General features: G+C 39.5%; 2 protein-coding genes and 1 pseudogene across 2 annotated transcripts; 2 read left to right on the top strand and 1 right to left on the bottom strand.

Moving 5' to 3' along the window:
* Nucleotides 1–878: 878 nt before the first annotated feature.
* On the bottom strand, nt 879–2,752 carry LOC134285047 (uncharacterized). Its single transcript, XM_062845011.1, has 2 exons — nt 2,125–2,752; nt 879–1,880 (listed from the first exon to the last, which is right to left on the bottom strand). Exons 1-2 carry the CDS (start codon nt 2,720–2,722, stop codon nt 1,306–1,308), a joined length of 1,173 nt encoding a protein of 390 aa, XP_062700995.1. The 5' UTR covers nt 2,723–2,752; the 3' UTR covers nt 879–1,305.
* A 4,855-nt stretch (nt 2,753–7,607) lies between these two features.
* Nucleotides 7,608–8,841, top strand: LOC134288504 (uncharacterized). Its single transcript, XM_062853552.1, has 3 exons — nt 7,608–7,685; nt 7,750–8,494; nt 8,554–8,841. Exons 1-3 carry the CDS (start codon nt 7,608–7,610, stop codon nt 8,685–8,687), a joined length of 957 nt encoding a protein of 318 aa, XP_062709536.1. The 3' UTR covers nt 8,688–8,841.
* A 2,442-nt stretch (nt 8,842–11,283) lies between these two features.
* The window catches only part of LOC134288508 (uncharacterized), a 29,775-nt pseudogene continuing 26,321 nt past the window's right edge, over nt 11,284–14,737 (top strand).

Below are 14,737 nucleotides of genomic sequence, written 5' to 3' on the forward strand. Positions count from 1 at the left end.
TTACACCGTCTTCGACCACTACAGACTGAACATTACAACATTAGACAACGGACAACACATATAACACCCAGTGGCCCAGTGGAGAATTTTCCGTTTGACGAAAAGTTTTCCCCGACTGGAGCGGGAATCGAACCCACACTCCGAGGCTTACGAGACACCTAAACGACTGACGCCGCTAACCGCTCGGCCACGAAGCCCACCAAATTACACGGAAAATAAAATTTTCTGTGAAAAAAAATAAAAATAATTATTTTTCAACAATAATCATAAAATCTCAAAATGTTTTCATTTCAAAAAAATCCGTTTCCCAAATTGGGTTCCAGGAAAAATATAAAAGTGTGGGGATGTTCAAAAATAAAAATTAGAAAAAAACAAAAACTGAAATTCACGAGGATTAAAAAGAATCATCTTCCAAAACATGTTTAAATCGATTTTAGATGACGAAAAATGATATTTAGATCAAAATAAAAAAATTTGGGTATTAGAGGGTTAATGAACCAGGCACAGGCTATCTACAAAACTGAACATATCCCATCATGCGATACATTAAATTGCGCCGTTTTTTGTAACCTATAGAATGATTGACGAATTTTGTGTGACCTTCATCAATGGGGACAAGGGAATCCGCGATGTCAGGTGAAAATTCAAGACGGCTGTTCAAAAATTCGGCTGCTTATGAAGTTGTTGGCTCTAAAACCATGCAAACGGTATGAGGGCGATATCCGGAGTCCAAAAATGGTGTTTATTCAATACACACGTTCCCGGATGAACCTGATGTATTTTCATGTTGTCATGAATCGCTGGCTTCAGCATATTGCATTGATTCAATGGGCACTTAATAGCAGGCTTGGAAACCCGGGTAGAGGGGAATATCTAAATAATATCAATTCAATATCTGCTTATGATGTGAAATCATTTTTTGATATTACGATGATGTTCGTGATTTTGGGAATATCAAATAAAGAGCACAATTTGATATCATATCTCAAATTGATATTATTTATAGAAGATTTATAATAAATAGGTTGTTCTTGCATTCTTAACACTGTTATAAACATTTCAACGCCCATTTTTTTTGTTTTTCACATCCACGTATAATTAAAAAAAGAGTTTGGTTTTCTCATGTCGATGGTTCTATACCTCTAATAGTACCCAAGGTGAAAAAATAACTGTTAAGGCATTATATGAGAAAAATACGTAATGATGTACCTATCGTGAACAAAAGACTTACTAAAAATTATTGTACATTTAGCCATTGGTTTATTACATATAATTGAAGGAGATGTTATAAAAAACAACTGAGAATTAATCGCACTGCGTTCGAATTTTACACCTTGAAATAAATCTTTCAATTGTTTGATTTTGTTCTATCTGCATAGCGATGCACTGTTGAACTGAATCATTGACTTTTACAACTCGTATTTCTTCAGTTAAATGGCATGCATACAAATTATCATATATCTTTTTAGTTTTTGCACGCTGTCCTACAATGTAAATCAAGTTATTTTTATCGCACAATATGTGAGTTATGCAGTAAAATGATCCATTTTTCTCAATCCATGAATCATCATAGTTGCTACCTTTACAAATGTCTCGTGTACACAAAACTAAGCCATTCTTGTGACACCTGCTATGTACGCTAAAAATTATTTCATCTACATCGTCATCATAAACAACTGAATCGCATGGAACAAATACAGTTTTAGAGTCAAACTGTAATGGAGTGTGTTCTTTTGTCCATACCGTTTTCACCCAGTTTTGGATAGGCGAAGCTGAAGGAAGTTCTGTGTAGTGGCACATTTTGTTGATGCAATATTTCCTCTCAATTTGCAAAATAGGTTTCTTGTTGCTTGTTCGATAAGCCAGTAACATAGCATTACCTGAAAAAAAGAAGTATTGAAATAATATTAGAAAAACCATTGGTGACGGTTACTATGGGCCGTCCACAAACCACGTAGACTTTTAATGAAGATTAAGGCGGTTCTATTCAAAGTCTACGCTGCATACACTTTTCGAAATGTGTGTATGGATAAAAGTCAACGATGGGAGAGTCTGAGACGGTCAGAATTTGGATTATGTGGTATATGAACGGTCCCTTATATGAAAATCAAATTTTATAACTACCTGATTCGTAGGGAAAGAGAGAGAAATTATACAATGCTCCGAAATTTCTAACTGCTTGTATGAGATGTCTTACTAAATGAACATTGTACGTCATACTCTCTCTTCCATACAGAGTTTGAAATTTGGTTTCAAACTGCTTTAACTGTTTATCACAGCCATTGATAGTCGATTCGTTCAGCTTTGGGCTTAAGAGCTTGAAAATTGACGAAGAAAGAAGCATAATGTGATCCAAATAAACTTGTGGTAATATCCCTTTGAGAGCTGGGTAGATATAGTGCAACAATATGGCTTCCCATTCGTTGGCCTTGTACTTTTTGAACTCTTTCAGCTGACGAGGATACCTCGCGAAGGACGATGGTGGTCGAAAGGACAATAATCTTTTTTCAACTTCTTGCAACGAGTTCCCGATGTAGAAAGGTTGTTTGTGAAACTCGCTCTCCGTCCACATGGTCCACACCTGTTTCATTACTCCTAGTAGAACTGCATGCATATAGTCAGGAGGGAATGATGATATCACATCGAACGCACGCAGTGATGCAAAAACTGTTTTCCCCAGAACTCCAAATTTTTCATTTCCATCCCTGCACATTTCGTCCATTTGTTTCCTTGTAGTGTTGTTCTGTCGTGCCGCCACCTGTTTTCTGATCGGATAACACCTGGAGGTACCCGATTCCTTCAAGTCCCCCGGATGAAGGCAGTACGTGCATCCATAATTCCCGTTGAACTGCTTCAGGTTTTGTACCTTGCATCTTGCGACGGAATCTAGGTTCACTTGCAACAGCATGATTGAGTACACAGAACCGTTTATATTAATTCCTGTTTTCTCTAAATGGATCAACTCTAAGCAAAGGTATTTAAACAACAAGTTTGTATTTGGCTCGCCTTTTGACAACCAGAGGGCGTTAACGATCAGATTATGCTTCGAGAACCGGTCCACTGGAGGAAGATTATTTAGGGTCAGAAACACGGGGTACAGAGGTTTTTGAGTAGTGCTTTTGTAAGCGGCAGCTCCGTCGGTGTTGGCGCTCAAAGTCAGAACTGTTCGCGTTTCTCCTGCTAGTTTCTCCTTCGCATATTGTCCTCGATTGATGTCTGCAAGTTTATCTTTCTCGATCGTCTGCGCATATTTCACGATTTTATCATTAAACTGCGTAACCATTTCACGTATCTGTTGTTCAATCGGAATAACCAAAAAGAAATCCTTTTCGTTGCTGTCACAAACAGGACATTTAACATTCACTTTTGGTTCATCTTTTCCATAATCAAGATGGCAATTCGTACAAAAATACACGCGATACGAATTATATGGGTTCATTCGAATTTGAGCCAAGAACGACGAAAAGGTTTCAGGAAAGGTTTTTACTCCGGTGATCACATTTAGCAGTTTTAATAAATCCTCCAATGCTGACTGAGTCAAACCATGTCGTATGTAAAAGTTCATTACCATGAACAAGACTTCGGAATATTTCAAATCAGACATGCATTTGAATTGCTTATTAGCGATTACCGAAGAAAATAGCTGAAAACCATAAAAATATTTAATTTGAAAAAAAATATGTTAAGATGTTCTAAGAACTATTAGATTGTAAAGTTTTCCAACAAAAAAAAAAACGATCAAGAACATTGCATTCGGGCAGTATTTGCATATTTTTTATTCAACATTTTCTGACTAAGTCTGTTGAAAAATCGATCAATTATTGCACCGATGCTTAATGGGAGTTTTTTTTCAGACATCAACCACCAGATTAAGTGGAATGTTCCGACGAAAACCGGTCAAGTACATTTCTTCTTCTTCTTAATGGCGTAACGTCCCCACTGGGACAAAGCCTGCTGCTCAGCTTAGTGTTCTATGAGCACTTCCACAGTTATTAGCTGAGAGCTTCCTCTTCCAATAACCAGTTTTCATGTGTATATCGTGTGGCAGGCACGAAGATACTCTATGCCCAAGGAAGTCAAGGAAATTTCCTTTACGAAAAGTTCCTGGACCGACCGGGAATCGAACCCGTCACCCTCAGCATGGTCTTGCTGAATGAATACCCATGCTTTTACAGCTGTGGCTATAGTGGCCCTCACAGTCAAGTACATTTAATACCGTGACATCACCTAATTCCAATCACTTTTTTTCGGTTCTTAATTTCGTTCACCCCATTTATTTAGCATGGTGAACGAAATTAGGAACCGAAAATAAGTGATTGGAATTAGGTGATATCACGGTACTGATCACCCGATTGCATTGTTTAATCAGGCAATTTGTCGGTCAATCCCAGTGTAAAACTCCCATAGGCGTCGGTGCAACAATTGGCCAATTTATCGACCGACTTAATCGAGTTGATGTTTATTCTGGTAAAGGGTGATACGGTCAAAATTTGGTCACACAATTTTTTTCATAACTTTAGACTGCGTACACCAAAACAGCTGAATTTTGGACCAGTAATGCTACATTATATGTAGCTTATACCATAAAATTTTCATCAAAATCGATTGAATATTGGTTGATATATAGACAAAACCATCGACCTACCTTTTTAAAATTTTGTACAAAGGCGCTCCATAGTAAATTTTCGGAAATTTAAGGTCAATAAAGCACAATTTTGATTATAGAACTACCAATACTGCTCCGATTTTTATCAAAATTTTACAGTATAGTACTATTATGAAAATACGTTCTTAGTAAAGTTTTGAGCCATTTTGTATGAATACTTTCAAAGTTGTAGAAGTTTGAATATGAAAAAAACTGACCGGGTGCCACTTAAGCAAATATAACTTTGTAACGGCTGGATCAAATTGAATGAAATTTTTACACAACATTTTGATATGCATACTACACATACAGAAAAATTTTCATTGAAATCGGTTAAGTATCTCTGGCTCTATAAATAAAACAGTAAAAATGTATGAATCCTCTTTGCACAAAATTTTAAAATTGCGGATCTCAGGGTTCAACAATATCTCCGCAAATACTAGACCGATTTTGATGAAAATTTTATGGTACAAGCTACATATAATGTACCATTACTGATCCAAAAATCAGCTGTTTTGGTGTACGCAATCTAAAGTTATGAAAAAAATTGTGTGACCAAAATGACTTGACTCGACAAAATTTGACAAAATTTGACCACCTAAACAAATATAACTTTGTAACGGCTGAATCAAATTGAATGAAATTTTACATAACATTTTGATATGTATACTTTACACACAGAAAAATTTTCATTGAAATTGGTTCAGTATTTCTGGCTCTATAAAAAAAAGAGTAAAAATGTGTTCTTATTTTTTAATCCACTTTGTACAAAATTTTAAAATTGCAGTTTTCAGGATTCACAATATCTCCGCAAATACTAAACCGATTTTGATGAAAATTTTATGGTATAAGCTACATATAATGTACCAATACTGGTCCAAAAATCAGCTGTTTTGGTGTACGCAGTCTCAAGTTATGAAACAATTTGTGTGACCAAATTTTGACCGTATCACCCGGCTTCTACACTTACATCATTCAAAGTTCCGGAAGTGCAATTGGAAATGTCGTCTTCTGACTCCGATTCGCCCATGTCGTAATACTGTCTAACAGTTCTTTCCATCGTTCCACCTTCTCCAGTTGGCTTTCCAGGACTGTCGAAATCTTCTGGATGCAGTTTACTCGCCAATGATTCCAGGGGTTTGGGCAGAGAACAAGGGGATTGCTTATCCGAGCCGTCCTCATCCGCGTTGTTGGGCAGCTCATGATCATCGGATTCCTCTGAATATAGAACGTTTAGTGGATTCTGCTGCAGCCCTATCTTTACGCGCTTTGGCTGCAAACAAAATCATCAATTGATTCACCGTACTAATTGGTAGCAAATCGTACTTACTTTTTTGACATATTTATTTCCATAGTTTTCCTCCGCTAAGAAGTACTGCCGCCTGCATCGACTACTCATTTTTAATAAAGAACTTTATCAAAAACCTCCGGTAATCTCCAAAAGCTGTCCATTTCTCCCTTTTCGATTTCCAAAATCGGCAACAAAACAACCAAACACTAAAGTGTCTCGAGTATACCAAAGTGGCGAATCCTGGTCGTTTTGACAGGTCTCCTGCTCGATTGGAACTATGGGGATGACAGCAAATCGGCTGTTCCAATTTTGACGTTTCTCCTCTTTGTTATTCCAGACTCGTTACCAAACACAACTTGAAATTATTGACAGGTAATCATGGTCAGTCTATCTATAGTGATGTTGCCTTTTCATGCTTGCACGGAAAAAAACTGAATCGTTTGGAATAAGACATTTTATGAGACGTTTCAAATCAGCTGTTTTTTGAATGTTTACCAGTTTTGAAGTCCAACCGGTGGGCGCATTTATTTACATTTTCGCTAGCATAACATGTGATTAGGGTCCATTCAATAAACGGGGTTCATTTATCTGCAAAAATGCGTCAATCCGCCCACTATAATTAATATCCGTAGACCGTGGGGATGTTTTTTTCATCTGCTAGTGACATCATACAGCTCGGGGGATTCATACATGCCGCATTAGAAACCGAAACATCTCTACCAGCAAAAATCTGATTAGCGCTCACCACATGTTATGCTACTTTTCGCGAAAACAAAAACACCAAATGTAAACAATAACAATGAGCGGCCCACCGGTAGAACGTCTCGTAAAATAGCTTATAAGGCTATCCATGGCGGCGCGTGCACGCAGCGTGAATCAACGCGCGTCGCCGCAGCGTTCCTGTGGGGCATGCGTTGACATTGCGTGACGCACACGGTGCGTCGCGGTAGCGGTGCGGTTGCGTTGCGGTGTCGTGTGCATTCTCCCATTTGATTGCGTGTAACTCAGGACGCCGACGCGCCGCCCGTGTGCATCGGCTCTAAACAACCATTTTGATTCTATTTGCAGCACCCGCGTCGGACCTAACGTCGCGCATAGTGCGCTGTGTTGCGCATTAGATGCGCAACACAGCGCACTATGCGTGACGTTAGGTCTGTCGCATGATTTGGGAGAAAAGTTGATTTTCGCGACTTGAAAAGTCCGGTTTCAACCGAATTGATAATATCAATATTAACAATGTTGTCGCTTCATAAAATGGCTCATAATAATATTTTCCGTGTGGTAAACATACAACTCAGCATCGAAAAACTGTGGTTGGCACAATTCAAGAAACCTGGCGTAATTTATCGTAACGACCAACAATTTCAATAACTTTTTTTGTCGAAAATCAAGTAAATGGTTTGTTTTTCCTTTTGTGTTGTCGTATAAATTATTTAAGGAATAAATTGATGGTTTTGATAAATACGATCACAAACTAATCGAATAATTCGAAGAAAAAACGTTTTTTATTTGCTTTTATATGAATCATAGGCCTTTTCCATACATTACTCTACATTCTAAGACGTGCTCAGAAAATTCGGCTTCCATTGTTGTTCTCGTCTTTGCAGTGCATGCGCAAGTGAAATTTGATAAAAGTTTTAATCGATTACCCGGTGTTTTTGATACGTGAAAATGGGCAAAACACGTAAAACATCTAAACAAAAAAGTGATGCTAAGCTAGCGAATCACGAAAACATGAAGTTCATGGAAGTTTGGTAGGAATTTCCTGCTAACTTGCATCTACAAATTTGTATCTAACCTCATTTTTTTACAGGAGCTGATCGAAATGCCGGCGGCACCGACACCAAGGAAAAAAGCTCGGGGCAGTAACATCCCTCCCGCCGCGATCAACAATCCACCGGAGGGCGAACCTTATGTTCCGGAGGAAGATATCACTCGCGCCGTCCTCATCTCCGAGAAGCCTTGTCCTCATGATGAACTGGCAGCTCCTGAGGACCTAACAGTGAACAGTGATAAGCTTCCTACAGTCCATGTCGTTTCGGATACTCCAGAGGATCTACGTCAGCCTGGCGCTCTTGCAGGTCAGCCAACTTATGCTGGACGCGACGTGTCGGTGATCAAAGTTGTTCTGGATTCGGCAGATGCGGATGACGCGGCAGATGCTGCCGATCGCGATACTGCTCAGCTGCTCGAAAACCGTGTGGAGGCACTGCAATGCGAAATCGATACTCTTCGACAAGAAAATGACAGACTTCGGTCCCTGAACATGCGACTCCAGGAAGCGCTCATCGAAAGGCCCAACAGCACTACATTTTCGGAGATTCCTGGTTTCCCCGATGCGAAATGGCTCCTCAGCGTTTCACAGAACTCCCAGGACAGCGATTATCTGTTCATCAAGGAACTGATGATTCGCCTGTTCCCATTTGGAGTAGGAAACGCAACGGTCACTGGCCACGGATCCAACAACCCGTTGGGGCGTGGAGTGAAGGGTGCACTTGAGTCGGGCACTCCTGGAAATGTGGAGAAGTTGGACTTGATGAAAGTCGCTTACATAAGAGGTAATATAAATCAACAAATGAACTTAAAAACCATTTTAACATCTCTTGTACGTTTTCAGATCGGCTCTACGAAAGGAGGATGGTACTCCAGGACGAACTAGGAGTGGCCATTCAGCGTTCGAGAAAGACAACAAGGCTGATTGCAGCGGTCATCAACAACAATCCTTCCCTGCGGAACTTGCGTCAAGAATGATTTCAACATGTTTTCATTTATCTATGGGACACCACTTAAGGGTGAAAATGCACAGCACGTTTTTTTTTTTTCATTTTCCAAACATTGTATTTTATACTGTATGACGTATGAACTTTGTTACGTTTTGTTTTATTTAACATGTTTTCGATTTTAAAATGTGAAATGCTTCATAAATCCGTGTAAGATACTTACATGCAAAGCAATAAAATATGAAAAAATAAACACAACTAATGTTTCTGATAGAAAGAAATTGATTCTTTTCATTTTGGAGAATGGGTTGGATTTAAGGTTATGGAAGAAAATCAAATTATGATATTCATAAGCTATTGAAAATGCAAATCATTTTAAGATCTTTCTTTGATATTTAAAAGCTAAATGAGATATTCTGACAACTGAGACAATGCTTGATCTTAGTGAGATATTACAATATCTAAAAATGATTTTATTTTGATTGTGTGCATACTATTTTGTGATATTATTTTTGATCTTTTATCTCTTATGTCAAACAAACCAATAGCTGTTTTTGATCGTCAGTATTTCATTTTTCAATAACTGAAAGTGATGTTCGTTAGATTTTCTCCTCTACCCGGGAAGCGTCAGCGTCAACACGAGTCGTCACGTGATTTTTACAGAAGTGCCTCTCTCAATATCATCGAATCGGGAAACGATGACAAAGAGAGTCTAACAATATTCGCTCATTTTTCGGTCATGACGGAGCGTGACATGGTTGTAAACAAGACTGTTGAAACATTAATCAGGCTGGACCATAGTCGAGCAACATTGCATGCAAGAATAGAGTTGGCCGTTATTCGTGTTAGAAACTAGAACAGTTATAAACCCAAATTTTGATTTTCGCCCGGAAGAGATGGCAACACAGGCACGAATAGACACGAAAAGAGAGAGGTGTAGGTTAGGCGAGTTTTTGAAAGAATGAAAAATGAGAAGCAAAGCTGAGGATATCTCCGACCGCGAGCTTTACAGGGGAGCTATTCATTTGTTCACAGGGAGAGCTAAAGATTGGCTGATGGAAGGCTTAGAAAATAGGGATTTTCGAACGTGGTCCCAGTTGAAATCTGAACTGAAGAGAGAGTTTCTCCCTCCAGATCTGGATTTTCAGTTGGAAATACAGGCCACTAACCGGAGACAGGCTAGAGGTGAAAGATTTGTCGATTTTTTTCACGACATGCTTAAGATTTTTCAATCTATGACCAGGCCCATGTCGGAGAAGCGCAAATTTGAAATCGTTTGGCGGAATTTGCGTTTTGATTACAAAAACGCAATGACCGGGGCTAGGATTAAATCTTTATTTATCTACTTCGAAGCGATATGGGAGGATTGTTGATGAGAACAACTGGGCGAGTTTCCAAAGAAACAGCGATAATCCAGTTCGTTCTAGAGGCATGCAAGTCAATAATATCACAGGCTCACAGAACCCGAACAAGATTTCAAAAAGTTCTACCAAAACAGTTAAAACTTCAAAAGAGTTTTCGAGTAAACCGAACTCCGAATCTAATGAGACCCATCAGGGAGAGGCTAAGAAACAGGAGAAACAAAACTCGGCTTGGAATCCAATGGATGGATCATCTGCAGGTACCTTACAGCAGCTGGTCGAGCAATACAAGCGTCCAGCTATAGGTGTATGCTATATTTGCAAAAAGCAAGGCCATCACTATGCGGAATGTGCAGATGAGTGGAGAAAATTTTGTCGTATTTGTGGGGTACTCACAAAAACCTGCCCGATTTGTGCAAAAAAACGAGGAGAGCTCGGCTTAGAGAAGGAAGCCGATGTGAACCGCACAAAACCTCCTTGTCTAGATGAAATTGGCGAATCATTGTTACAGAATGGCTTTGAGCCTGTAACGGCTGATGATTATTAGAGCGATCGCACCATTGAAGAGATTTTTGTTCAGGTCGATGGAGACGCACGACCCTTTGTTAAAGTAAATGTACTCAGGAAGGAAATTCTCGGCCTTCTCGAAAGTGGTGCTTAACGAACCGTACTTGGTATTGGTTCCATGAAATTAGTGAAAGATCTCAAATTGAAAATTTATCCTTCCGAGGTGAATATAAGAACCGCTTCAGGAATTGATATTGAGGGATACGTTAACCTACCCATTACTTTTATAGATAGTAGAGTAAACATAGATCCGCTAAGATGAATCCGTTGTATCCAAACGAACTGTCAAAATCTGTATCCAAACGAGCATGACGTCACGATTTGGACAATATCAATGGAACGCATGACGTCATATTCAATCGTCGCACTTTTGAAAATTACTACTTACACGCTTGAAACATTTTAGTCAGCGGTGTCCGCGGATCTATGTTTACTCTACTATCTATAATTACTTTCAACCAGGAATGTCACATCATTCCAACCTTGATTGCCCCAAAATTGAGTCGCAGACTAATTTTAGAATATGATGATTTTTGGCAAACCTTCAATGTACGACCAACACTTTTAAACGAGTCGGAGCTTTGCGAACTTTTGATAGTTGAAGAAGAAAGCCAACAAAAAGGGGACGATTTTAATCATTCTCAGAAACAATTGCTGGAGGAAGTGAAGGGATTGTTTAAAAGATCAACGGAGGGGGAAATGCTTGATACCACTTCGTTGATATCACACACAATTGCGCTGAAAGAAGAGTTTCTGGATGCTTCACCGATTCGCATTAATCCACCTCACCGGAAATGCAGGTTAAAACAAATGAAGAGCTTGACAAAATGCTTACGCAAGGTGTCATCGAAAAATGTAAAAGCGATTGGGCGGACGAAACGAGATGCCTATCCTCTCCCGCACCAGGACCGAATACTAAGTAGGTTGGGATCTTGCAAGTATTTGTCAATGATTGACCTCACGAAGGCCTTCTTACAAATACCGCTAGATCCCAACTCACGAAAGTATACTGCCTACTCGGTCCTAGGGAGAGGATTGTTCCAATTCACCAGATTGCCATTTGGGCTCGTCAACAGCCCGGCTACGCTCTCCAGGCTGATGGATGAGGTATTAGGCTATGGTGAATTGGAACCGGGTGTTTTCGTTTACCTCGACGATATTGTCGTGGTAAGCGAAACATTCGAGGCCCATATCAAAAGCCTACGAGACGTGGCTGAGCGCTTGAAAAGAGCGAATCTCTCAGTGAACATGGACAATAGGCCGCCCCTTATTTTGCAAAAATTGGAAATGTTATAAGTTCGTTTGTGGAAAGTGATCGTTTTAGCTAAAAAATGATCGTGGTAAAATTTGAAGTCCATATCTCAAGGCTAAGTGGTCCCTCACGGGGCCTAAAGTTGTCAAAAATGGGATGGGACCAAAAAAACATTAAATTTTTTGACGAAAAAGTACGCTAATCTACTAAAACCGGTGATTTTAGGACCCTTAAGGGCCAAAAATGTGCTTAGAATAGCGATATCTCTACTCGTTTTTGAGTTATTGAACAAAATATGGTGGAATTTCTTCGGAATCTCAAAAAATGGTCAAAAACGATGATTTTTTGGTTGTGTTTTTGTCAATAACTCGGGAACGAGTAGAGATATCGCAAATCTGAACACATTTTTGACCCTTTAGAATCCTAAAATCACCAGTTTTAGTAGAATAGCGTATTTTTTCGTCGAAAAAAAAATTTCATCTTTTTGTGGTCCCATAGCACTTTTGACAACTTTTGGCCCCTTGAGACACCACTTCGCCTTGAGATACGGTCTTCAAATTTTGACACGATCATTTCTTTGCTGGAACGATCATTTTCCACTAACGAACTTATAACATTTCTAATTTTTGCAAAATAAGGGACGGCCTAATGGACAAGTCAAGGTTCTGTCTTACAGAGCTCCCGTATTTAGGCTACATTCTCTCAACTGAGGGACTCCGGCCTAATCCCGAGAGAATTGAGGTCATCATAAATTATGAAAGGCCAAATTCAATTCGATCACTTCGCAGATTTTTGGGAATGGCCCATTATTACAGGCGCTTCATTCCCCTATTTAGCGAATACACGGCACCATTAACAAATCTGCTTCGCAAAAAAGCTAAATCGATTCGATGGAACGAAGAGGCTGAAGCCGCCTTCTGTAAAATCAAGAACTGTTTAATAGCTGCACTTGTTCTTAGCAGTCCCAATTTCCACCTACCGTTTGTGATTCAGTCCGGTGCAAGTGACTGTGCTATTGCGACTGTTTTCACACAAGAGCAAGCAGAAGGCGAAAGAATCATCGCATATTTCTCCCAGAAACTCTCTCCTGCCCAACAATGATATGCAGCCTCTGAGAAGGAAGGTCTCGCTGTCCTGTCGGCGATAGAGAAATTTAGACCATACATAGATGGTACTCATTTTACAGTTGTGACTGATGCATCCGCCTTAACTCATATTATGAAAGGCAAATGGAGAACTTCTCCGAGGTTAAGTCGTTGGAGCATACAACTCCTAGGGTACGACATGGAAAATCGTCACCGTCGTGGACGGGACAACATAGTACCCGACGCTTTATCAAGAGCTGTAGAAGTCGTAGATGTGAACGATGATTGGTACTCTGCATTGATGAAGAAAGTTCAAACAGATCCTGATGATCACTTAGATTTTAAAATAGAGAGCGGAAAACTTTTCAAGTATGTCCCCTCTAAAATCGAATCGCTGGACTATGTTTTCGAATGGAAGCTTTGTGTGCCCGAAGGTTCTCGTGAGAGGATTCTCCGAGCAGAACACGAAAGCACTTTTCATGTAGGATATGACAAATTACTCGACAAAGTCAGACACAAATACTTCTGGCCCCGAATGGCCACGACCGTTCGGAAATTGGTTGATAGGTGTGCTACTAGATTTATTCTCTAAATGGACTTTACTCTTTCCAGTCAAAAAGAGAAGTTCAAGCATAGTCACGAAAATTGTTGAAGAGCACTGGTTTCGAAGATATTCGGTACCAGAAATCTTGATCAGCGATAACGCTACCTGTTTCCTTAGCAAGGAGTTTAAGGAGTTTTTAGAGCGCTACGGGGTTGTGCAATGGGCCAATTCTCGGCATCATAGCCAGCCAACCCCGTAGAAAGATTAAACCGGACAATTCATTCTTGTATCCGGACCTATGTCAAGACGGATCAAAGAACTTGGGATACCAAGATCTCGAAGGTAAAACATACTCTGAACAATACCATCCATCAGTCAACCGGTTTCTCGCCATACCGTATCTTATTTGGTCGGGGTTCTGCTAAACCGAACCAAAGACCATTTTTTGAAAAATTGAGTTTTCTTGACCATTGGGCGAAGAAAATGATGATCTTCCTTCCATGTAAAAATCCAGTAATTCTGACAGCTCTTCGTGGAGTAAATTCAAAATTTCTGTTTGGCAGAACATACAAAACATTATTTTGCATCCAGCCAGACTGAACTGTAAACCATTCGATAGAATCAGCGAAATATTTTAGTTGTGATCCAGGTGGTGAACATTTCAAATTCTCCTCATCCCACAATGGTTTATTTTCCCATTTTCACGCTCTTAATTAATAGCTCGAAGGATTGAGGAGATAGAGCAATGGTGTCTTCGGCAAAGTTGACGGGAATGACCAGCGCCATCTTTTGACAGTTAGAGTTTTCGGATCAATCCCCCTAAAAGTGAGATACAAAACTAATTTTTTTAAATTGTTGAGATAGAGGGTTGACGTCTTCGGCAAAGTTGTAGCATTTTCGATTCCAAACAACTTTCCTGAAGACGTTAATGTTGTAATTTTTACTCCAATGGAGATAGAGGCCTGTGTTTGAAAGTTAACCCCAAAATCACGTTTTTTAAGTAAAACATACATCTGTTGAATTTTTAGACCCATACAATGTTCTGCAAAGTTGTATGAATCAATAAAATACGCAACTTTGCAGAAGACATCAAAGCTGTAAGAATTAAATGAGACGAGTTAAAGATGAATTTATGATTTTTTTCACCCACTTTTAGGGATAAATATCTTTTTTAGGGGCAAAAAGGTGCAGCTGAGGATACCCTTATCAGAAAGTACTTCTATAGAGCTTTTAAATAAGGGTTAGTTTGTCCGTCCACGATCGTCTACTGAG

The sequence above is a fragment of the Aedes albopictus genome, chromosome 1 (genome assembly GCF_035046485.1).
Source record: "Aedes albopictus strain Foshan chromosome 1, AalbF5, whole genome shotgun sequence".
Classification (NCBI taxonomy): domain Eukaryota; kingdom Metazoa; phylum Arthropoda; class Insecta; order Diptera; family Culicidae; genus Aedes; species Aedes albopictus.

Bases quoted from the DNA above. Each gene is read 5' to 3' on its own strand.
- LOC134285047 (XM_062845011.1), bottom strand. From the start codon at position 2,722: ATGGACGAAATGTGCAGGGATGGAAATGAAAAATTTGGAGTTCTGGGG. The intron at 1,881-2,124 runs GTAGTTATAAAA...TCTTTTTTTCAG, and splicing joins TCTCTTTCCCTACGAATCAG to GTAATGCTATGTTACTGGCT.
- LOC134288504 (XM_062853552.1), top strand. From the start codon at position 7,608: ATGGGCAAAACACGTAAAACATCTAAACAAAAAAGTGATGCTAAGCTA. The intron at 7,686-7,749 runs GTTTGGTAGGAA...ATTTTTTTACAG, and splicing joins AAAACATGAAGTTCATGGAA to GAGCTGATCGAAATGCCGGC. The intron at 8,495-8,553 runs GTAATATAAATC...GTACGTTTTCAG, and splicing joins GAAAGTCGCTTACATAAGAG to ATCGGCTCTACGAAAGGAGG.